Raw genomic sequence first — 25,965 nt, forward strand, 5'->3', positions numbered from 1 at the left:
TCTTCCTCTGTTTCTCTCTCTCTTGCTCTCCCTCTTTTGCTGTCTCTCTCTTCCTCTCTCTTCCTCTCTCTTTTGGTGTCTCTCTCTTCCTCTCTCTCTTTTGCTGTCTCTCTCTTCCTCTCTCTATTTTGCTGTCTCTCTCTTCCTCTCTCTCTTTTGCTGTCTCTCGCTTTCTTTCTCTATCTCTCTTTCACCCACTCTCTTTCTTTCTCTATCTCTCTTTCACCAACTCTCTTTATTTCACTCTCACTCTTCCTCCTGCTGAAATGCAGAACACGGGGAGGATGAGCACAGGTCAGATAGCTCCGAAATGCCCTGTTTGGCCTCAGCCCCTCTCCCTCCATAACGGCTGTGGGGGCTTCTTCCTCCTCGGCTAGGGTTTATGTCCCAGGGAGTGTAACATACAACAACACACCTCCCCACCCAGAGTCTATTCCAACCACTCATTGATGACTCTTTCTGGTTCTGGGCTTTCCTGTCACAACTGACGTAGAAACGGTCCCTATTCGACCATATATTCATGTCTTCAGCAGAGAAAACACTGATTGATTTTTAGGTCTCGGCCTGGCGGAAGCAGCGCTTGCGCTGTCTCGCCATGCAGAGGGCTTCTTGGAATCAATACGGATTACGAAGCCGTGTCTCAGCTCCGCCTGCAGTTTTCATTCGTGCGCATCGTTTGGCGAGGCTATCTAACCCTTACCGGAGAGCCCAAGTATGACACTGTACTCAGCACAAGAGTTTCACATTTATGGCGCTGCCGCTAACTCCTTTGGAGACCTCATCTCCAGACCTTCTTCGTGAGAGTGGAATCCCCTCTAATTTTCAGATGTGAACAGCATGGGACTTGCCTCAATTTGGGACCTTCATACCACAGCTTTAGATCATCAGCGCGCAACTTAGCCTCCCCAAGTTGATGCGCTTAAACTTTTTTTATTCATTGCTTCTCTTTTCGACCTCGTTGTTCGCGTCTCACGTTTCTGACTTATATTTGAAACTAAGTTGTGTGTCCCGTATATCGAGTAGAATATGAGTCAGGACCTGGACCCTGTAACCGTGACCAATAGGAACAAGCATTAAAAATTCAATAGGTCTTGCCTTTCATTAAGTTAAAGTCATTTGCTTTGCTATACAATACCATTAGCAAAGCAAATGGCTTTAACTTAATCAAAGGCGAGATCTATTGCATTTTTAATGCTTGTTTTTTTTTTCACTTTGAAATAGGTACAACTCATGTTGCGCCCCGAAATTGAAAAACAAGTAACGGAAACCTATGTAGATGGTGCCAACAAGTGCAGGTATCAACATTATGCATGTATTCTGCTCTCTTGACAGGAAGAAGAGATATGTCACCAGTTTGTTTTTTAACTCTTCAGGCGTCTGGAAATGTAGATAAACAATTATTGAATCCCTCAATGGGAATAACACTGTTCTGAACGGCCATATATTTACATTCCTGAGCCTCGCGGAGAAAAAGTGGGATTGAATAGGAACTATAATAGCACCATGCATATAATTAATTGCTATTTCAGTTGGATTGATCATATTAGTTTTACAGTTATAGCATTTCAGTAATGTTCTATGATTGATATACATGCAATGGTTTTAATTACCCATGTATGAAAAAAAACCTTTGAAGCATATAGGTAGTGCACATATGTACGCTTTTAATTCTTAGTAATCATCAAAGTAGCTGAACTTTCAGTAGTTACTCTTTCTTGCAGTGTTGACACGATTACAGCAAATACCTTCTTTCAGAAGCAAGTGTGCTATACCTCTGAAGCAGGCCAAAGTACAATGAAGATCCACAACAAAATGTCTGAAAACAGTATGCCTTTGAATATTGGAGCGAGAATATCGAGGTATACATATATAGAGGACAACATTTCAATTCCAAAATATTGAAACGTAAGTATAGACCATCTATACCCAACTCCACATATATGTACCTGACGGTGTATATATCTTCAAGGTACATAGATAATGGAGTTAGTCATACTAAATCTTTGCTTCCTCTATATGTACTTACCTTTCGATATTTTGGTCTTTGATATTTTGAGGCATTCTTGTATCATGACATTCATAGCCTTGATAATCAGTAGTACAATCCCGAAAAGGAGATGCAATTGTTCTTAGAGAATAAGCTTTATCATTTATAGCATTCTGGTTGTGGACATCAATGACTCTGGTACGTGCAGCCTTTTGCCATAGGATCAGCTTTTTCTGATTTTTAAAATCAGGATCACCTTTCATGTAGCAATAACCTTAATTTCGTTTCGCAGTTTTTAAAACGTTTCAGGGGAGGCCAGTGTTACAGCATTTAGCCATCCCTGAATTCATCACACAATGAGACACTCATCACGAGTGGCCCGTGAAATGCATGTTATGTCCCATTTTGGAATGGCTGTTAATTATCCCAGTTGTTAAATTCTGATTTTAACACACGCAACAATAAAGCATCCTGGGTCTGACCACTTGTGATGAGGGCGAAGGGTCAAATAGTTTAATTCATAATCTGAGATTCTATCACATGATAGACACCATTGTGACCTCAAAATCTGAAAACAACATGGTTGAAATAGAGCCATGGTAGTACTTTAAAATCTCAGCTTCAGAGTTCATAGTCTTCACATAGTGATAGTGACATCATTAAAGATCTTTTAACCAGCTAATATCTCAACGAAACCTCCCTGGTTTTCTTGTTATCTGCAAATGAAATTATACTATTCCAACATCCAGCGCCCCCCCTCCGCAAGTCGTTGTTCCGACTTGTGGAGTAATGGTATGTGGATTCACACGACCGCGTTGTTATTCCCTGCGGAAAAAAGAATGTGGGATAAGGAGGCATATTCAGTATGGTGCATTCTCCATGACCAAATAACTGTATCTAAAGGGGAAATCAGATGGGAATTGTACAATTCTCTTGCAGTCAAAACCCCTCAAACCATATGTAGTAGCCTTGCAACAATGGGCACTATGTATGAATGCATTGAATATGGATTTTGAAGTAAGAATTAGAGTGCTGTACACAATGGGATCAGAGTCTTAGAGAGCGGTGGGTTTCTCCGTCAGCCGGTCAGCCAAATCTTTGTATTTTGTGTGCGAGCGGAGGTTGCCATGCTGATAACCATACAATAAATGCCTTGCATATGGAAGGAAACATGACTCGCTGATTCATGTGCTATCCCTATTATGTATGTGGGGAAAGCTTGCATTGCTAGTGTTTGTGTGGTTCCTGCTGTGAGGATATGTTCCAGGATTTTCACGCTGGTACTGCCATAATGTGCATTTCTGTATGCAGGGATCTAATTGCATGGTTGCCAATGTTTCCCTATGCAAGTAAAACAGCTTGGCATGCTTCTGTACTGTGTGCCTGTTCTGCATAATAATGAAAATGCACTGCTCCTGGCTGTGCTGTACCTCTTTCAGAGAGAGCCAATTGTACAGCTGCAGTCTGTGCAGTTAAGTGCTGTGGTTGAGCATGAAGGGTGCCTGCACTGCTGCTGTCTGTACTGTGCCTGTTCTGTGTGAGAAAACCTGAAATACTTCTGCTCAGGCTCTATCTGTTCTGAGCAGGAGTCAAGATTGCCTGGAATGCCACTATCCTGTGTGCATAGGAAGTTGAACCCCGTGCATAAGATTGCACGGAATGCCTCTAGTCTGTGTGTGTAGGAAGTTGAACCCCATGCATACTCCCAACTCATGCGGAAGTTTTTTCGACTCATCTTCACACTCCAAAAAGAATGATTTCTCTTTTTTAGCTCTCCTGCCCTGAAAATGATTTCACCTTCCAAAAACAATTCACCTCAGTTGATTTCAAAGGGTTCATCATCCAAGACCACTGGCCCTCAACCTCTTTGTAGACTCTAAAGCTTGAGACACATGCTGGGGTGTTTTAGTATGTGAGAGATGCTTGCGCTGTACCTGTTCTGCAAGTGAGACAACCTTGCAATATTTCGATCCATGCTATGCTGTCCTGATGGAAGGCAAGGGGTCACTGCTGTGGGCCAGTCTGTACATGTTCTTATACTGGCGCGGACCTGGTCCTAGGCTGTGTTTTTTATATGTTAATATAGAAGCTTACAGTGCTCATGTCTTGACTACCTGCTCTGTAAATATAGGACACGTGTATTGCTGTTGACTCCAAGTGAACTGCTGTACAGATTATGCATGGGTCACAGATACCTTAAGTCTCACAAATCACACATGAGAATAAAGCAAATTAGTCACAGAATCAGCAGCCATACTGAGACAGCCAATTCTCATGTACAATCAGCTTCTTAACTGGTGTATAACATGTTTGAAAGAGTTCCCAAGTCCTCTCAGAGAGTGTTGGAACGCTTTTTGCCAGTTTCAAGGCTTATGGGGGAATGCCTGGAAGTGCAGTAAGTAAGCCCTGCATGTAATCATGATTGGCCAATCAGGCCAAGTAATTGAAAGAGCAGACCAAGGATTAGGCTCATCTCAAAGCCAGACATGAGCATCCACAGTGTAATTCAGAGGATTGGGAAGGCTCACGGCGGGGACTTGTGGGAAGGCTTTGATTATTCCTGCGCACCACATGCAAAAGAACCACAGTCTATGTTGTATCTCACTCTGTTAGTGCAAAAACAACAGTTGATGGGCAGAATGCAGAACAATGTCATACATTCACCCCAGTACAGCGATCTGGGCCTAAATCCATCGTTGTTTTGCTCACCATGCCATTCCAGTTTGGACCCAGCCATATGCAAATCGGTCTTGACCCAGTGCCTCATGGGAGCAGTCCAGCCCGAACTGCCAAGACAGGTCCTCCCTGGACTGGAACCAAGCATCCTAGGACCGGTTTAGGGGTTTCACCCCTCTTCAGCCAGGATAGCTTGATTCCAGTCCAGGAAAGACATGGCTTGGCAGTTCGGGCTGGACTGTTCCCATGAGGCACAGGGTCAAGACTGATTTGGATATGGCCATGTCTGAACTGGGGTGGCGTGGTGAGCAAAATAACGATGGATTAAACCCAGATCTGTCACTGGGGGGTGAATGTTTTGCCAATGTGCAACATTCCGTCCATCATCTTGTGTGTTTTGCTGTTCGCCCTATATGGGAAGGGTATGCCCAGACGTGGGTCCTGTGCTCACTACGCCACTGGAGTCAAGCTATCCTGGCTGAAGAGGGCTGAAACCCCGAAACCGGTCCTAGGATGCTTGATTCCGGAACAGGGAAGACATGGCTTGGCAGTTCGGGCTGGACTGTTCCCATGAGGCACAGGGTCAAGACTGATTTGCATATGGCCATGTCTCAACTGGGGTGGTGTGGTGAGCAAAATAACGACGGATTAAACCCAGACCTGTGACTGGGGGTGAATGTTTTGCCAATGTGCAACATTCCGTCCATCATCTTGTGTGTTTTGCTCACTCTGTTAGTGCACAGTAGTATACAAAAAGAAGCATTTGCAATGCAATAGGTCTCACATTTACAAAATTCTTGTTAATGCGACACCTATTGCATTGCAAATGCTGGTTTGTAAAAGCGCTGATGCAGCGCTTTCACATTAATATCGGCCACGCCCTTTTCCTTAGACGAGCCGTATCTAAAGAACGTGGCGCCGCTGCTAATAAAGTGAAAGAGCGGTATGGGGAGCTTTTACAGAAATAAGCATTTGTTTGTGAACTTGACAAAAAAATGCTTTTTTTGTAAAAGCGCCCCACACCGCGTTTTCACTTTAATGGTGGCTGTGCCCCTTTCCTTAGACGCTGCTCGTCTAAGGAAAGGAGCGCCACTGCCATTAAAGTGAAAGTGCGGCATTGGGCAGTTTAAAAAAAAAAAAAGTGAATAAATATTTTCTAAAAACTTTTGGGATATCGCCGAACTGCTGCATCCGGCAAGACTATCCTGCCAATAGGTATTGGACTGTGATTTCACAGGGAAGTGCTACTTACTTATGTGGTATCTCCAGGTACGAAATGTGATTGCAGCGGCGGGATGAGGGTCCAGGGAAGCCATTTTCTGCCCACAGTGAGATCCGGGCAGACGAGGGAAAGAAGCAGGCACTGCCCACTGGGGAGAGTACTGACGCTGAGTGACTGCTTCTCGCGGACTCGGAATGCCGAGTTCGGGACATCCCCCCCTTGCCTGTCAGAGTGCCTCAACTAATCGCAGAGGGACATTCTGTTTCTAAATGTAGGAACTTGAAATGTTCATCATTTAGCCGCATTTGAGAAAGGCATACATGTCGAAACGCGTCATGCTGGATGAATTAAAAGTGAGCCTTCCTAGTGAACCCGTGTGAGCTCGATTTCTTTCGAAATGGGAAGAAGTGTGGACCTAAATATTTTTTAAAAAACATGCGGCCGCATTCGGTGCTGCAAAAAAACAAAGGCACAGCCGCCACTGTATGAGTGTCCCATGCTATGACAATAAAAAAATTAAAGCAATGGGGGAGACTGTGTCAGAAAACCATTTAAGCAAATAGTGCTTGGCAGCTGTAATTAAAGCCTACCGAGAACAACACAGGGGGTGTTCTCATGAGAGGATACAAAATGAGGCAAGGCGGCAGTAAGGAGGGAATCCTAAGCCTATTGACCAATAAGAAGCTACAGTTTCCAAACGACAATGAAACAAACCAATGAAAAATATTGGAGGAGAGTGGGCGGAGCTTCAAGTCCATATCTGCATACAGCATGCCTCGCAGAGCAGTGCATGCACTGCCCATGCTCGACCTAAAAAGAGATGAATTAAATGCTTGAATTAATCTCAGCTACTAGTGATTACTCGGGTAAGCATCCTGGTCTATTGTTTTTTTGCACACCATGCCAACTCAGTTTGGACCCAGCCATATACAAATCCGTCTTGACCCTGCTCAAATAGGAAAAGCCCAGCCTAAACTGCCAAGCCAGTTCCTCCCTGAATCAGAACAGAAGCAACCCAAGATCGGTTTCACCCTTATTAGGGCACACCAGTTAGGTATAAGCTGGTTGAAATGGCACAGTGTGCACTAGATCCACGTTTGGGCATACCTGTCCCACCTGCCAGATAAGTCAACAGCATTTCGACCCCAACCGGATGATGGGTCATCATCAGGACTGTAAAGGTTTAAGCGTAGCAGTGACCCATGCCTTGCAATTCTCTTTGAACACAACTTTTCAAAATAACAAGTGAGTAAGAATTCTGGTGATGGACTCGTCCTTTTTTTTTTTATTTAAGTGGCTTACTTATTGCTCTCCTTCTCCGTTTTTTTTTTCAGATTCTTGTTTACTTACTGGAGTCAGTAAGTAGCCCATTGGCATGCGTACTTTTTATGGGACACACTTTGACAACGATCTTCTAACCGCGAGTACTTTTCATTATTTGAAGGTACATGGATTGCTTCTATGATAAAGTATCTACAATCTGCACTCATAATGTTCTATCGCTCGGGTGGGGTCGAAACGCTGTTTACATATACTGCAAATGGAAATTAAGTGGATTCATTAAATGACTGATTTTCAATTGAGCATAAATGCAATATCATCAATTGTCAAATCATCTGGTTCCATTGCCAGACGTTTTTTGTACACTCTATTCTTTTATCTGCCTTGAGCACTGTTTGAATGCTCACGAGCACTGATCACTTTTATACAACAGTAAATGTTTGGTACTCGCAAAGTTTGTGTTTCCTTTCGTTTACTGACTGAAGATCTACAATTATTGTCTTTTGTGTTGATTTGTCTTCTCCACATGGAACCTTTGTTGTTCAAGCGTTGTCTCAAACTGTGACACCTAATTAATTTTAACAGCATTTAAGAAGTCAGAAAAGTAGCTACATTTGAATGCACCATCTGCATGATTACTTCAGCTAGCATCAGTTCCTGTGATGTAATCAAGTTACAGGTCATCAATTATCACTTCATGTGATGTCATCAGTTGTTCTAACCAGTACTCATAAGAAGTTCAAAGATTGAGAGCTGCTATGTGTGGGTGTGCATAAGGAAAAATGTGCATTACAAGTACCCATAGCCCTGCCGAGTACCATTCATAAGGGGTGAGACTGACGCATTTTAGTGTGGCGGTCCGCATCACTGCATTAAAATTAATTAGTCACGCATTATTAGCGCCTTCGCACCACATGAGCGCTACAGTGCAGAAGTTGGGAGTCGGTGACCGTCCAGAAGAGCTGTATAAAGAGCTGCACGCAATAGCTGTGCAAACTGTGCTGCTGAAGATACTAGTAGTGCTCTCTGTGTGTCAAGAGTTAAATAATTTGACACATTCAACATAATTGTTTAAGTAGGCTGCAGCCTGCAACTTCTACTCTCACCTCGGGCCGGTGTGCCATGGGCTGAGCTCAGCTGACAGTAATTGATTAGCTGAGCCCCCAACGCAGCCGCTTCAGAGGCGGTACCACATGGCCTGCCTGTTACATACTAAATCCACCTGTGCGTATAAATGAATCCACCCCACCAGTGTAGTGTCACTGACACTATGTAATACAAACAAAGGGGTCCTCAAATGGTAGAAATGTGGAGTGGGACAGGGAGAAGCAAGACCAAAAAAGAAAAAGAACAACTCACCTCCAAAAAAATGCTTAACTGAAAGTAATACCTTTAATGAACCAACACAATACTTTTTATTGTCAGAAATGTATCTTTCTTTTCTTTATTTAGAGAAAAATATAGATCAATTGCTAATATTTTGAAACATAAACACTTTTATATGATGGCTGCCATACCCCCAAACTAGCAAATACAAACCACTTCACACTATCAAGCTACAGCCATATCATTCATACGTTTCATACCACATTTAAAAATAAAACATTCAAAAACATCTTACAAACATGGTACAGCACCACATTAGGTTGTGTGAGCACTTTCCTTAGATAATCTGGGTCTATACAGTATAGTCACAAATGGTCAAAGAAACATAAATATGCGTTATAATGAAAAAGTCAGGTAGCCGATGTGTAGGTGATGGAGCTTAGATTTCACCTATAAAATGTATGCATTATTATATGAAAAAAAGCTGCAGACATGAGTTTTTAAATGGCACACAGATTGTGGCGCAAGCAATATCAAAACATAATGCTTCAGTTTGGAGGTGCTTTCATGTGAAAACATGCTTAATTAGTTGAACAGCCATGCTTATATGTGATTAATTCATATGTAATCTCACTATAGAATGCACATTAATTTAGAAAATGTATTTGTAGTTTTAAAATGGCATCATGTATTTTTGCAAGAGTAGAAATGTGCTGAATTGTGTTTCACAGTGTAGAAAACCACGTGATTTTAGTTTGCTTTAGTGGACTAAACTGAAACATTATTTTGGAATGTGCTCCTCTTTCCCTAGAAACTTTCAATGAAAGGGCCCTGATAAAAAATCCTGCCTACCGCTTCATCCGACCTTCAAAATGTAGCTTGTTTAAACGTGGAGAGAAGAACACACTTTTTTTTCATAAATCACATGACTGAAATTTGAACAGGAACAAGCCTGATAAATGACGTATCCAGCCAGCCCATGGGGAGATGACATGTCTTGAAGTTCTGATTGGACCAGCTATGAGGACTGAGAACGTGAACTTTTACTTGAAATATGGCTTACAAGTGGGAGGAGGTTTTTTTTTGCCTGGCTTTTTGCCTCTCTCCCAGGGCCAGGCCCAGTTTCTGTGCTGGACACAGAGACAGGGAGGGGCTGCATTCTGTGGGGGCTATGGTGCAGCTTGAGACAGAGACACAGACTAGCACAGCGAAGCAGAGGGAAAGAGCTGAAAGGATCAGAACAGATTTAGATTTTAGGTCCTAAACTGCATTTATTTCTCTTTATGGGATATTTTTGCCATTATTAATTATTGATTAACCTTGTAAGACTTACTCTTTTTCTTAGAAACTCTTTAAGAGTTTTGACTGACAATTTGCGCCACATTTCCCTTCCTATATGTGATGCTGATATGCAGACTGTAATATGTTCTGTATTAATGCTATTTTTCCTATTTTTCAATTCTGTAACCTGATTGATATTTGACTAATGAATAAAGAGTCAGAGAACCTTAACTTTTGACTTAAATAAAACCCTTTAAAATAACTCACCACTCTCATTATTGCCTCTAATATTGTTTGCATTTAATTTATATATACATGTAAAGTCTCCTGTTTGGTGGAACACGGTCATCAAAAGATCAATCATTTTTCACCCTTTACAGCGGTAAACCATAGGTGATGTGGTTTTGAATAGGGAATTTACCAGGTAATTACCGCTGGATCATAGGTCATAGATGAAGGTTTACTGTCTTAGTTGCAGGTAAGTATATATCTTAGTTCATAGGATAGTCTTGTAGTAAATCCTATAATAAGCTCTATTGTAAGCGCCACCAGGAGCAGCCTCCTTGCTACTCAGCCCATCCCCCAACTGACACTCAACCTCACAGGCACCCTAGCATTCCATTACATCACCATGCACACCAACATTCCACACAGCATATTCATACTGCCTGAGCAGCAAAGACAAGAGCACCAGGGAAGATGCTTAGTACAAAACCAGATATAACAATATGAAATCGTAAATATCAAATTTGCACTACTAACAGGGCAAAGGTTCTTGTAAACACATCATATTTTCACACATTTAATCTCTATCAAAATAGAGAAAAGATGCATCAAATTTGTTCAAATACACACTCTCTTGGTGCCAGTACAAGTAGTGCGCAGGTGCCAATGTGTATTTCGGTGAAAAGGGGTCAGTCGATCACCCACCTTCTTCAGGGCACAGAACCGTTTGTTAAAAACACAATGGGGGGCAGCCCAAACAATATCTGAGGACTACTGAAAGGAAAAGTGTCCTGTAAGAAATCCTTAGAAGAGTTTGGTCGTAGATAAAGAGACCACTGTCTATGGCTGTAAGGTACCAACCAGTAGACTCACGGCGTGATAAACTTCCATAGACTCGCAGCACGATAGGCACAAGTCAATGTTCAAAGATCGGCCCGAAGATGGCACCAAGAGAGCAAATATTTGAACAAGTTTGATGCATCTTTTCTGTATTCCAATAGAGATTAAAAGTATGACAATAAGATGTGTATACAGGAGGTTTTGCCCTATTAATAGTGCAAATTTTATATTTTCGATTGCATAGTAAATGTTTCTTTGACCATCTGTGACTATACTGGACACTCGCAAATTTTCAGTTTTCTCAGAGCCGTGGATCAATGAATGACGTGGAGCCATCTCAAAGTGAATGCTTCCTAAACGGAAATACTCACGTGTGGCGATTGGAAACATTATGACCCGCTCGCCACGTGGCCTGATGATCTGGGAACACCGGCAAAAATAATGAAGGAAGTAAGAAACCTCAGAATGACAATGGACTCCAAGCTATTAATGAATGCCCAAGTGGACAAACTAGCAAGATCAAGCTTTGTTACCATAAAAACTCTGTGACAAATCTTCCCCCATTTGGGATTTCCACACGAGGTCCAGACTACCATCTCCCTTGCTTTGTCCAAACTCGATTACGCCGATAGCCTCTACCATGGATCACCTTTAACGACCATAAAAAGACTACAAAGGATTCAGAACTCGGCTGCCAGACTACTCTTACATATGAAACCACAAGACCACATCTCCCCTGCATTAAAAGCCCTGCATTGGTTACCAGTTGCAGAAGATTCACGTTCAAGCTGCTTTGTATCACCCACAAAGCGATCCATGGAACAGGACCGCTCTACATCATGAATAAAATCACCAAACACATTCAACAAAGGAACCTCTGCTCTAGAGTCGCACCTCACCTCAAAATCCTAAGATACAAAAAAAAAAACAACGGTTGTGGCACATCATTCTCTATTCAAGCAGCCAAACTTTGAAACTCTCTACCCCCCCTAAAATAAAACCCAAGGAAAACCACCTTATCTTCAGAAAACTACTTAAGAGTTTGCTCTTCCCCACATAACCAACATACCCAAACAGATAGAAATATACAGCATATCTCTCTGTATATAAGTATTTATTTGTACTATAAATATGTACCTATATATATGTATTGCTTTGTATAAACGTGTAGAATACTTATGTTTAAAAAATTTATTATATATATATATATATTCATTAGTTCTGCTTAACAAATGTACATATTACTTATAGTTACATTATTCTATGTTTTTAACAAGTATATAAGTGACTGCATAAATAATAGAATTTTTTTATCATAACTATTTATCTACAATTGCTTCACTTTGATCTACAAAATATATATATATCCATGACAAATCCAATTATTGCGATCATTCAAAGGTAAGGTAACCAGCAGTTGTTTAATTTCACAGTGACGCGTTTCGCTTTGCGCAAGCGAAACGTGTCACTGTGAAATTAAACACCTGCTGGTTACCTGACCTTTGAGTGAATGCAATAATTGGAATATATATGTCCAAACACCAAGTTGCCCTGCAAGAGAGACGCCTACACAGTTGAAATTATCTCCTTCATTTATTGTGGACAAAAGGCACAGCACATTCATTCTCCCTCCATCAGGAATGCCAGACGCGTTTCGGGCTCCATGCCCTTGGTCACTGGCACGTTGCAAACAAGTCCCAACAGCTGTGTGGACTTTAAACAGTCAGGCCCCGCCCTAGTGGGACTTCACTTCGCAAAGTTGCTTTATGGGTCCTGTAGTCCGTTACATTATCAAAGTGGGTGCTGTGGGGCTTCATGCAGGCAAACTGTATTCCCCCAGTGGGTTCTGTGGAGGGAGAACCTCGTCGTACCATTTGTAATCGTTCCTCCACAATAACGGCATTTCAACTCCTCGAAGCGCCGCTGCAGGGCCACTGAATGAGCGGCGGGGCGTCTCTGCGGCGAGGCGCGCCACAAATTCAATGTCCAAACACCAAGTTGCCCAGCAATAGAGACGCCTAAACAGTTGAAATTATCTCCTTCATTTATTGTGGACAAAAGGCACAGCGCATTCTCCCTCCATCAGGAATGCCAGACGCGTTTCGGGCTCCATGCCCTTGGTCACTGGCACGTTGAAAACAAGTCCCAACAGCTGTGTGGACTTTAAACAGCCAGGCCTCGCCCTAGTGGGACTTCACTTCGCAAAGTTGCTTTATGTTGCTAAAGTTCACACAGCTGTTGGGACTTGTTTGCAACGTGCCAGTGACCAAGGGCATGGAGCCCGAAACGCGTCTGGCATTCCTGATGGAGGGAGAATGCGCTGTGCCTTTTGTCCACAATAATTGAAGGAGATAATTTCAACTGCGTAGGCGTCTCTATTGCAGGGCAACTTGGTGTTATATATATATATATATATATATATATATATATATACCAGTCTCAAGAAACGAAAAACGCACTCTCAAAGGTCAGTCTTTTTTAATCATGAATCGCTACGCGTTTCGACACAACCTGTGTCTTGGTCACCCGATTGTTTTTGTATATATATATATACGCATACACAAAATTTAAATAATAATTTAAAGTACAACAACACTTGAAAGCCAGAGTTTATTGAATGCATCTATAATATACATGCACTACCTTCCTTTATGCACCTATATACCTTCTATGTATTTATGGATCTATATCTTTATTACTTTTGGATCTATATATTTATTACTTTTACTTATTTTGTACTTTTCTTCAAATTCAGCATATCCATTGCAGTACCCTCTTTTTCATTATATAACGTTCTCAATATATCTTCCTATTCAACTCTCTGACTCATCTCAAACCTCTTTCTACTACTCTTTCCAATGCACGAGCCTATTTCTCACCCTATACCTCTATCAATATATCCATTACCTCCACTCTCTCATTCATCTCAAACCCGATACTGCTACAATGATCCCCAAAATACCCTTTCGAGACTCTTCACTACTCCACCCCTCCTTGCATCATCTCATACCTCTTTTTACTATTTCGATTCCCCAAAACAAGCCTATCTAAACCCTCCATCTGACTCTTACCCCTCCACCTCTCATTTACTTATACCCCTCCACCTCCCTTTTATTAATCCCAAGCCTCCTCCTACTGCTATGAGCTCCAAAACAAAAAAAAGTAAAATTCTAAATCCTTCCCTTCTATCCCTTCACTATCCTTTTCAATCAAAATAACAGACTAACATGTCCACAACTCAAATTAATTTCATATTCCACTACACTTGTTCACCACTAATCCATTATGGGTTCCAGCGTAGCGTGCTACTTGCCGAAAAAGAACTTCAACACCTCATCAGGGGTAGCAGGTGCTATATACATGGAAACCTTTTTAACTCCTCTACCCTTTCGCTATCCTTCTCAATCCAAATAATTAACATATCCACCACTCAAATTACTTCCATGTTTCACTATACTAATTCACCACTAACACTGTATGAGTTCCAGAGTAGCGTGCTACTCGCCGAAAAAGCACTTCAATGAATCCGGGGTAACAAGCACCATATGAATGCAAACCTTTTTCCCTTCTCTATCCCTCAACTATCCTTCCTCACTCCAAATAACTGACTAACATATCCACCACTCAAATTACTTTCATATTTTCACTGTACTAATTCACTAGTAATCCTTTATGGGTTCTGAAGTAGCGTGCTACTCGCAGAAAAACAGCTCCAATACCCCATCAAGGGTAGCAAGCGCTATATAAATACAATACTGTATAGACCCAATCTATCTAATGAAAGCGCTCACATAAACTAAGGTGTGCTGTACAATGTTTGTAAGATTTTTTTTAATGTTTTCTTTTCAAATTTGGTATGAAATGTATGAATGGTATGGCTGCAGCTTGATAGTATGAAGCGGTTTGTGTTTTCTGATTTAAGGGCATAGCAGCTATCATACAAAATGTTTATGTTTCAAAATATTATAACCTATTGAAATATATATTTCTAAATACAGAAAATAAAAAGATACATTTGTGACACTAACAGTGTGTCCCTTCCGAGACTGTGGAGGAAATTTAAAAACTGGGGCATTGGCAACTGTGAGAAGCTGGCCTGGTATATGATGTCCACTAATGTAAGTGGGCACCTTGCACCACTCCAGACAACCCTTATGGTGATTTAAGAGGTCTTAGACAACCTCAGAAGCTCTCTAAGAGGTAGCTGTGGAGAGCAGCCTTCAGGCTTAGTCCAGAAGGAGTGTAAAGCAGCTTGTTTTACCAGAACGCAATCTTATAGTACAGATAAAGTGAAAAAGAACAACAAAAGGTATTTATAAAAATATATATTTATTATAGAATACTCTCTAACACGTTTAGATATCTCCTACATGGAGATCAGCACAATGCACACAATACTTTGTAAAGAAATACAGTAAATAGCACATAATACACAGTGGGGCCCGGGGGGACCAAACCATATACTAAAAAAGTGGTATAAGAACCACGACTCGGGGCAAGACAGTGTCGAGAGGACGTAAAGTGCTGGGGACCCAAGGAACCACCCAAGGTGAGTAGATAGGGACCTCCGTGAGAGCGTGTGCAGCACGATCGCGTGCTCCGTACAACTCTACGGGAAAATCGCGGGTGGATTTCCCGGGGAAGACAGAAGGTTGGAGAGCCACTCTACCTGTGGATACCCTAGTACCCATGTTACCAACACCAGGGAAGCTGGGTGCATATGTGTGAAGTGGTGTCGGACACCGCTGTCGAACCCAATGGAGGACTTCAGGAAAGTGCCGCTGCTGAAGGAAGAGAAAAAGTCCAGTGGAATCCGAAGGTGGGTTCTAAATGAGAGGTACCTGCAAGCAGAGGGGACAGAGTCTATGTCACTCAGGGGTGACCAGGAGACTTGGAAGACAAATTGCCTCTGATGTCTGGTGTTGCAGGATGGGTGACGATGACCTTGACTCTGCAGCTGTGAGGACCAGGCGATGTGGAGGAAGACCAGGAGACAGGCACGAGCTGTCCCACGAAGGATGTTGAGTGCTGAGGGGGGTCAGTGTCCGGCAGGAGCACAAATAAGCCTTGGCAAATGCAACCCATGTAGAAATTGAAGAAGGAGCAACGTTGGGACCAGCAAGGTCCAGGGGACTCACCACAAGCATGGGAATAAGCGCAGGCCATGAGCAATCAGGGGGAGCCCAAAAGAAACTACGATGACCCTCAAATGAACCCACAGCCCGGAGGCACTGGAGTCGCGAGAGAACCACAAGCAGCTGACCAAAAGATGCAGGCCACGATGCACCCGATGCGGTGTGGCTGAAGATTCTAGTCACTGGAGGTGCTTGAGGTTGGAACCCGAAGATCTTCTTGGAAGGAAGCCAACAAGCCTTTGCAACTGCAAGTTGACGTGGTGCACAGTGGTTTGGTTATTGCAACCCTCACGAGGGATACTGGCCTCAAAATTGGTGAGAGGGCAGGGCAGGCCGCTGGAGCTGTCGAAAACCACCACCTGTGTTGCAGAACCCTAGGGCGTCCGGAGGAGCTCAGGATCAGCAGACCGGTCGACTTAGTTGCGGTGCCTGCGAATGCAGGGGAGTGACTCCTTCACTGCAAGGGAGATTCCTTCAGGTGTCTTTGATGCCCACAGGCCTTGGAAGGTTCCTGTATGGTGCACAGGCACCGACGATGCAGCAGACTGGAAGGGAGACGAAGTCAAGCCCATACGAAGTCCAGAGTGCCCAGACGGTAGAAGTGGTGTCTGATCTATTCTTGTCCTGCGACGAATCGAGGGACCTACACCCAGGTAAGCCATTAAGTACCCTCGGGAAAGGGTTGGGATGATTCAGGGGACCCTATCAAGGGAGGGTCTGGACAGGGGGGAGGTTACTCCCATGTCCTTTGTCCAGTTTCGCGCCAGAGCGGGAGCCCACGGCTCCCAGGACTGGTTTGAACTGGACTATGCACCAGGGACACCATATGTGCCCCTCATGCAGACTTTGTTGCGCTGGCTAGCGCACCTACCCGGTACCAATACACTAAATCCTGTCTGGGAGGTGGACACTGAGAGCCTTACAGAGGGCTCATCCAGTGCTTGGAATCATACCTCCCATGTTTGATAGCAAACATGATAGGATTCGTTGCAGCCAGTTTCGAGATGGTCATCGCGTAATTACGTTGTGCCCCACTATATAATATATGGCTGCTTCACTGACAACCCGGGAGAATAGGCTCCGTAGGCTGTAGTGGTGTCCTTCTCATGCAGGGACACCCTCACACTTAGAACCAAGCACCCTGCCTTCAGGATTAATAAGGCCTGCTATAGGGGTGACTTATAGGTTTTAAGTGCAGTGACCCTAGATATAGGAAACCTATAGCTTTAGTAAGTGATGTTAGCACCAACTTACACAGGCTGCAATGGCAGGTATGTAGTTGCATTTTGAATGGTCTCGCATGGGTGACATAATGCATGCTTCAGCCCATGGAGGACCTCTGGGGTACCTATGCCCTGGGTACCTTATTACCATATACTAGGGACTGATAAGGGTATCCCTGTATCCAATCAGGGATGTACCCAAGTACTTACCACAACAATTTAAGGGAGAAAGCAGATAGAGTGGGGTCCTGAGTAGCAGGATCACAATCAGACTAGTCAAAAACAGCTTACCGCCAGGCAAAAAGTGGGGGTAACCATGCAGAAGGATCCTACCTTCCTTCAACAACACACTATTAAAAGCACTTGTTGCCTTGTACTCGAAAACGTGGGTCAAGATAAGAGTCTCTTCTGGATGGTCCACGACCAAAAAATTAAAAAGCAACAAGGGACTAAATCAAGGTTGTATACTGGCCCGATGCTCTTTAACCTGTACTTGGCAGTGTTACTGGACTGTCTGGCTGACGCCAAAGCTTCACTAAAATCCCATTGTTGCAATACACGGATGACACAATGTTGCTCAACCAAACACCGTTTGGGGTGCCGAGCCTTTTTTTTTTTTTTATAAATTTTTTTATTGTTTTCACAACAAATACAACCAACAGATATAGAATCAGACCATATATATAGTACATTAGAAAAATCACCATGCACAGTCGTAATTATTTCAGATAGGCCCAGGTCGGATACCTGGCAATCACCAGCGTCGCCTACCCTCCCCTCCACCCCCCCAGCCTCCCTAGCCATCCGAGTCAGAGGATTCCCCATCAGAAAGAGGTGGTGGATCACATATGTTACCCCTATACTTGTTCCATGCTCCCCACACTCTGACCCATTTTCGAGGACAACCCCGCCTGACAAAAACGGAGCGCTCAGCAAACATAGCCCTATCCATCTCGCTCTTCCATGTTGATAGCAACGGCGTCTCCACCGCTCCCCATTTTTGGGCTATGTTCCGTTTGGCCGTCATGTTCCCAAGCGTCACCCAGCCCTGCGCCTGACGATTGAGATCTGTGGGCTCCCACACATTCAAGAGACAACGCCTGGGCTCTGGCAGCAGCCACACCCCGCACACCTGTGACATCGTGCGCAGCACTCGCTTCCAGAATAGCTGGAGAACAGGACAGTCCCAGATCAGGTGATAGAAGGTTCCCTCCTCCCCGCAACCCCGCAGGCAGAAGGGATGCGGCGCTCTACCCAGTTTATGTAGCAGGCGCCTGGTGAAATATGAGCGGTGCAAAATACGAAGCTGCACCAGCCGCAGCCTCGAGGGTATACCCGCCTCACGTGGCGAGGCCAGCGCCTCCCGCCAGTCTGGGTCATCAAATTCGCCGACCTCGCCGGCCCACCTCTCCCGCAATAGCCCCATAGTGTCCGGCAAATTGTTGATCAATTTACGGTACGTGAAGGACGTGGCCCTCTTAGGCATGTATTCGGTCAACAACCTGTCCTCCAGTGGGGACGCCTCCGGAACCTGCACACCTGGGGTTAACTGCGTCGTCAGGGCATGCTTCATCTGTAGATATCGGAACCATACTGAGGGAGCTAGCTCATATTGCTGTTGTAAGCGAGCGAATTGGACCGGGTGCCGAGCCTTTTGACTGCACTAACACTATACTGTAAAATAAACAACTTGAAAATAAACTAAGCAAAAACAAAGGCGATGATTATCTCCAATCAAATAATGAGGAGAGGCTCATGGCATATTGATAAAAACCCACTGCATACAAGTACTTGAGAATGGCACAATTTTTAGAGGGGATCTTCTGCAGAGCAAGGAAATCCATGAGTTTACCTGATCTTACTCCCTTAATTCAAGCAATGGGGGACAATTTTTTCCCATCAGAAGCCTATGGCGCAATAGCCTTTAAAGATAAATTGTCGCCTTGGTTGGACAGAGCTCAGTCAGCCTGCTTTCGTAGTGTATTTTTTCTACCAACTTCTACCTCCCATGCGCATATCCGTACGGAATTTAATTTGTCATCTAAAAAGAGGCTATTAAAAGCTAGGTTTATTGCCTACTGCCTGAAAGCCAAACAAGCCCGGGACCACACACAAAAGAAGTACATTTGGTTAATGATAAGCAACCCAGGGTCAACCTGGCACGTATCTTTTAACACATTACATAGAAGTACTGGAAGCTTGCAAAATATGGTCTGCCCCCACACCCACAATTGCAGCAGCAAAATTATTAACCAAACATGCAAAGTTAATGTCAGTCGACAGTAAGAGCAGGCGCTGAGTCTGAGTGTCTTTTAACTTGGACAGTAGTGCCTGGCCATGATATCTTGCCCTGACTTCTACAGCAGATAAGAGAGGAGCATCATCTCCAGTGCTTAATTTGAGCCAGTGGTTTCCGGTGCTCAGCATCAGCACTTAATTGTCAACACCGGGGCTTGTGGCAGTCTGCCACAAGGTGGCAGTGTCTGCCTAATTTAGTGATGATCACAACAACAGTTAATTAATAATTTATTATGCATTAAAAATGACTATTACCGGCCATTCAAGTCATTCTTATAGATTTGGGGGGCTGGAATGGTCCGAACTGTCACACTTGTAAGAGTGTGATGGTTAGTAGTAGTGTTGTTACTATCATTGGCAGTGGCAATGTGTGGTACAAGATGCAGTGGCCTCCTGAGAAGAACCCTGGCACTATTTTTTATTTATAAATTAAGCACTGATTATCTCACTGTGCCAGCCTGCCCTCTCTAGACTGGCAACTGACTCCTGTGGCCACATCATAGCGACTGTCTGAGTAGCTGTCTAAAGGGAGTGTGACTGCACAGACTGCAGGGGCAGTGGCAGCCCGAGACAACAGGCATTTTCCCCAGCACTGACAGTGACTCTGCGTTGGTAAGCCAAAAAACGTTTGGCGAGAGATCAGAGTTTTGTCTACTGCAGTTTTGAGTTGGCTCACCATAAAGTAGTGCAGATGATTAATATGCCTGCTGCAAAGAATGCATACCATCATATCACAGGACTGGATTTTATGTGGATAGCTGCTTTTGTCACAGTCATCCTTTTGTTACTTGAGGGTTCAGCTGTACCTGCGCTGCACTGAGCTGCGGTGGGGTGCTGTGCTCAGAGATAACTTATGGGTTTAAAAGCATTTGAACTGCTGCAGAGTTACTTGCGTGTCCAACAGTTTTCAGGCACCAATAAAATGTAATTGTTAACTGATTAATGTTCCAGCTGGAGAAAGATCGAGTTTTATCTAGTGGCATTTTTGACTTACCATAAATTAGTGCAGAGAGTTAATATGTCTGCTTCAAAGTGCAGGGGCTTTGCACCAGTTTAAACATCTTTTTAGAGTTTCTCGTTGCTCAAATAGGTGTAATTTCTCATGTGTATCTGTTTTCATGGACTTCATTGCTCGATTTTGCTTGCGAGAAAGTGTCATTCAAAGTGTCACACATTTGGTCGTTGAATGTCACTCATAAGTACACTGACCATGAAAATGTCACGCATAAGTAATGTAAAACATTTGCAGCTATGTACCCATGTTGTATCAGTTGCTAGTGAGAGGGAAGCCGACACCACGCTCTTCTGTATATTACTTTATATTTGCAAATTAATAAAACTTGAGAGAAGTTCTCCAACATACAAAAGCCATATTCTTGAACTCTCAATACAAGTTCTGTCTACCTTGAAGGTTTGCCCTTTCATCGTGCTTGATGTAGTGTTTTTATGAATCAACTTAACGGTACTCGCTTATCGACCGAAGAAGGAAGTAGTCGTCTGGATACAACTCATCATCTGAAAACACGTGAGGAACAGCTGGGGAAAATCCCAACAAATATACCAGGAGTGCGAATAAACATAAAAGACAGAACAAACCCAAACGATTCTTCCTGCCACTGGATGACACGGGCAAAATGTTTTGTGCCAGTTCTTTTTGCCATTAGGACAGGCTAGTGGGTAGTAATCATGCACTTCAAAGTGATTCGTGTAATTCCAAGGAACAATTATGGCAAAAGGCTAAAGCTCTGCAAATTTTGAGGATAGGGTCAGCCTTACCGCAATTCGCCAACAGGCTCCGAATCATCAGTGCTCCCTGTTCCGCCATGGAGCCCTAGTGACAGTGCCAGCCCAGGACAAGGAATGGTACACATACATCAAGCACTAGAACGCCCCCTAAAGAAATGGGATGAATAAGTGTCTTTATGTCGGCCATACTGGGGGTAAGAAAATATTCCCTTCACACTATAAAGAATAGCTTCCTAAACAGGGGCACCACTAGTATGGACATTGACTGAATAATCTAGGAATTTCAACAATCACTACTCGATCATAGTCATTTTTGCTCGCGTCACCTTCTGTAGTTTGGTCGAAAGGGAAGACATTAATTACTGGTTCCGAAAATCCGATAACGGTCTAGACAATGCTCAACCTAAACAAAACAAATCAACCTAACGATTGACTCCTAATTATGTAACTCGTAATTTCACTTCAAGGCTTTGATAAATTGGCCAGGAGTTTCGGGTTGTGGCTAGACCGGTTTAGTTTAAATCATTTCACCACCCTCTGAGCGACGCATGCCTAATCTTCACCTAAGGAAAAACTGGAACGGAGATGTCAATAGCGCATAGGTAAAGCCTCTAGTCTAGCATTTTAAAAAGGCGGACCTTTAATTTATTAAACTGGAGAAAACATATATCATAAAGAAATGGCAATAGGGTTTTAAGTGTTATGCCGGGTCAGTTTTTTTTGTAACAGCAGTAATTACAGTGTAGTTGCTTGTATCAGCATTTAAAATAATTCAAAGTATTTCTAACAATAGTAAATAAACTGTAAATAATTGATCAAATAATACATTGGTAATGTTTTCATTTGATACATATGAAATATGTAAAGTTGATAATAACGGAACAACTATTCAGTTAATTGCGAAGTGGTTCCATTCCAATATGGCCACCCAAAGTATTACGCTTGGTAGTTTGCGCTATCGTAGTCCTACGTCTGTTACAATGGCCGGCGGAAGCGTGGTTTCCACTATCAATGTAGAAAGTGTACACTGCTGAACCTGCTCTTCACCACCTCGCTGCTTCCCAGCTCCATCGACAAAATGCAATCCCAGCGCTGGCTGCCCCTTGAGGCGAATCCCGATGTGTGTAGATTCACTTTTTGCAAAATGACTTATTATTTTAACTACTCTGTCTGCAGCATCAACGTATCTCATGTCTGTTTCTGTATTTTTTTTGCAGGTCATGAACCAGGTGAGTTCCTTTTTTATATCTAACACAAAGCATACAATTAAGATCTGTATTTGCATCTCAGCAGTCTCGCTTTTCATGAGTTATTTGAACGTGAGCTTGTCAATGTATAAGGCAATACACTTTATTATGTAAAAGGCGAGAGAAGAGAACGAGTCTTTTGAGTATCTTTTTTTTTCTCCTGGGGGCTAGGGTAGTGGTGATTGGGAGACCCTTACGTTCAAGATAATTCCAAATGAGTTCTGCTCATGGTGTGACAGAAACGTAATAAAAACAAAATTATATTTTGGAGGTTGGCACAGGAATTTATAAGGAAGCTGCGCGAGTCAGCACAAAGTTGTGGGCCTCCTTAACCAAGGGGTTGCCAGAGTCATCGAAACAGAGTTGCAGTTTTATGGCTTGGCATAAGTTTGGCACTTAACACTCTGCACTGCTGCTAGGCTTGCCACCTTTCCCAGACTAAAATACAGGCCGATTTTTAATGTTTTAAGCTTCTGCAAAGACCACTTTATTGAAATGTTTGTGCATTAATTTTAGCATGGGTTTTCTGTCTTTCTTTACCTTTTATTCTCAGTCAAGGATCATTAAGGCGGCTGAGGAACTCATCTTAAAGTGATGTCTTATGTTTAATGTATGTACTGATAAGGAGAAAAATTCCGGCCTCAGGTGGTTTGTTTAATTTTTGTACCAGCCGGAACATAAAAATACTGGTCATGCTGGTAAAGAATGGCTAGATGGTAACCCTATCTGTTGCTCTAGATATTTAGTTCTATTGAAAATAACAACAACCTTCAGGCTTTAACACTTGCTATTGAGCAGGCATACCCTTTTTAATCTTTAGAGAAATTCAAACACCATTTCTAACCACTCCATACAGCAACAACTATACAAAGTAGCGCACCCCGCCCCCCCCTGCAACCAATCTAACCCAAAAAACATAATGCCGGAGTCTTCAGTGGACATTCTCTCAGCTGAAGGCTCCATACAGGATTTAAACTTGCACATAAAGCCATCCACTCTGCACACAACAGCAACATACAACAACCCTATCTCATTCTCCACAATACTACAGAAACACTTGGCACCACTACTAAGCCCACATTGTTACTAGTGACAATGTCCATCGCCAGAAGCTATAAAAACTTGCTGCCTATCTACTCAGTACACTGGTTACACCTAGATACTGTTTCCTACGCTTAAAACAGTGCACTACAGCGTTGCAGACTATTTTTTTCAGTTTCAGCTACAACTCAAACAGATCCCTCATAACTTTACCGATGTCCGCCTAGATATTAACTATGCAATATTTTATTAGAATAACTAGAAAGTAATTTAGCTTGCACTAGGCTATGAGTATCTCTCTCTAAATCCCACTGACCCTCAAATGAGGTCTGAATCCCTCCCCACTCTTCCATGAGCTAGTGCTGTCCTACCCATCTGCCTTGGACACAATTATCAACTGTGTGACCTCTGGACCGACTCTACTAACAATTGCCTAGACAAAATTGTTATTTTGCCTTAAGCATACAACTTTTATTGAATTTCCCACGTAGACGTCATGAAGTCATACACTTGATGACCTCTTCTAGAAAAACGACATCATTATAGTTAAAGACACAAGTTGGGTCTGTAGTTTGCAAAGGGCTTAAATGAGGTGCCCATATGTGCCGGAGATACCTCTAAAGTACTGCATCGTGCTACAACACAGGGCATATTGGAGGACGCTAGAGGCGTGGGAGGAGGCTGGAGTGCTACCATGGGGCAGCTATACGAGGATGGCATGCTATTACCGTTTGACGTATTTAGTTAGAACAATGAGATACCTTCTTGCTGCATTCGGCCCTGACTGCCGAAATCCGTAAACATTGGGGGAGCAGACTGACTGAACCTCCTTTAATTGAAGGATGTCAATATGTGGTGTCAGTAGCAGGGACATTTAAGGTGGTTACCTGTTTATATCGGAGATTGAGCAGGGTGACGCTCCTGCTGCTTCAGGGGCTGCAACAGAAGTGGGAGGAGGACTTGCGGGAGCCTGTAGAGGACAAAGCATGGGATGAGATCACAGAGAGGGTCTGTAAGGTCACCAGGAATGCTAGGTTCCAGCTGGTAAACTTCTATGTCTTTCATAGGACGTTGCTTACCCCAGGGTGCCTGAATAAGTATTTTAATATGGTAACTGCAGCTTGTCCCAGATGTGGAGAAATAGGAGCAGAGTTTCTTCATATGTTCTGGGGTTGCCCAGCAATAGGTCTTTTCTGAAGGAGGTGACGGAGCTCTTAGCCGAAATTACTGAAAAGAAAGTGCACTTGGATCCAGGTTACTGCTTACTCCACAGATTCTCCCACACTTCTAAGCTCAAGGTCACCAGTAAATATCAGGACCTGGGATTGATACTAGCGAAGAGGGATATTACGAGCCATTGGAAGGCAAGGGGAGGTCCTAGCATAGGCAGATGGAAAAGGGAGCTTGAGCGCTGGGCAGGCTGTGAGGGAACGGCACGGCTAATAGACGCTAGACGTAATGGGAGTGAGAAGGTGCTGGACGCAGCCAGGGCTTGGGAAGCTCTGACGTTGCACCTTAAGCAGCTCAATGACACCGCAGATGAGAGTAGTAGGGAAGCCCCACAGGTAGACGGTTTGTAAGTTACATTAGGGGGCCGTGTGGCCGGGAGAGAGGGCACTGCAGGGTGCTCCTTTACCTGCAACCCTCTGGAGCCCACGACGATGGGATGGAAATTGCTAGAGAGTGGCCCTTGGAAGATTACCTGAGCACAGTACTCCATGACACGCCTGGGGGGGTGGCGCGAGGGTAGAGAGAGAGTGGGACTGCCATTTGGCGGAGGGTTAGTTTCTTGCACTCCTTGCCAACGTGGGATGTGAGATTTTTATTTGCAAATGCATCCCCTGAGGGACTATTGACTGCATGTGGCTGTTTATACAGCAGTGACGAGATGCATGTATATCGACAGGGAATCCATATTAGTTCACATGCTTATTCAAATGTCTATACTGTTTTGGTATATGTCTCGTAAATGCCTAAAAAGTTTGTTGAGAAAAAAAAAAATCATAGTTCAAGACACAATCTCTGCCCCTTGGACCAGACACAGAACATAAACCCACCAAAACATTGTTTTGGATCACATTGATAAACCTTTTCAACAACCTACTTGCTAAGTAGATCAGTGCTGAACCATATCCCTACACCACACAATTATTGCACGGCTGCACAATATATTGCAAGCAAAATGTCCAATCCCAGATAGGATGATAGGGAAGTACTGGCAACCTCCCAAGGGCAAATGAATGAAACTCCCCAGACATAGCTGGTTGCTTAGAAACAGAGTAAAATGTATTTATTGGTACCAAATGTGTGCATCATTGTTGATAAACATGGTCAGGTCTTCTGGCTTAGGGCCTCTCAGACTGCTTCTTCCCAGAGTGCCGGTTTCTGGATGTTGTATGCATTTTAGTAATTCCATGTCAGCATGTTGGACTTGGTC

The 25,965-nt window shown here is 43.4% G+C and overlaps 2 protein-coding genes across 2 annotated transcripts in view; one reads left to right on the forward strand and one right to left on the reverse strand.

Moving 5' to 3' along the window:
* The window catches only part of COMMD6 (COMM domain containing 6), a 137,144-nt gene extending 115,748 nt beyond the window's left edge, over positions 1 to 21,396 (reverse strand). The window contains exon 1 of the mRNA XM_085622021.1: positions 21,271 to 21,396. Coding sequence (XP_085478147.1) covers positions 21,271 to 21,319 — 49 coding nt within the window. The 5' untranslated portion in view covers positions 21,320 to 21,396. The remainder of the gene's footprint in view (positions 1 to 21,270) is intronic.
* A 1,019-nt stretch (positions 21,397 to 22,415) lies between these two features.
* UCHL3 (ubiquitin C-terminal hydrolase L3) overlaps positions 22,416 to 25,965 on the forward strand; it is a 397,999-nt gene continuing 394,449 nt past the window's right edge. Inside the window, exon 1 of the mRNA XM_085622017.1 lies at positions 22,416 to 22,469. Coding sequence (XP_085478143.1) covers positions 22,431 to 22,469 — 39 coding nt within the window. The 5' untranslated portion in view covers positions 22,416 to 22,430. The remainder of the gene's footprint in view (positions 22,470 to 25,965) is intronic.

This window comes from Triturus cristatus, chromosome 8 (assembly GCF_964204655.1).
Source record: "Triturus cristatus chromosome 8, aTriCri1.1, whole genome shotgun sequence".
Lineage (NCBI taxonomy): Eukaryota > Metazoa > Chordata > Amphibia > Caudata > Salamandridae > Triturus > Triturus cristatus.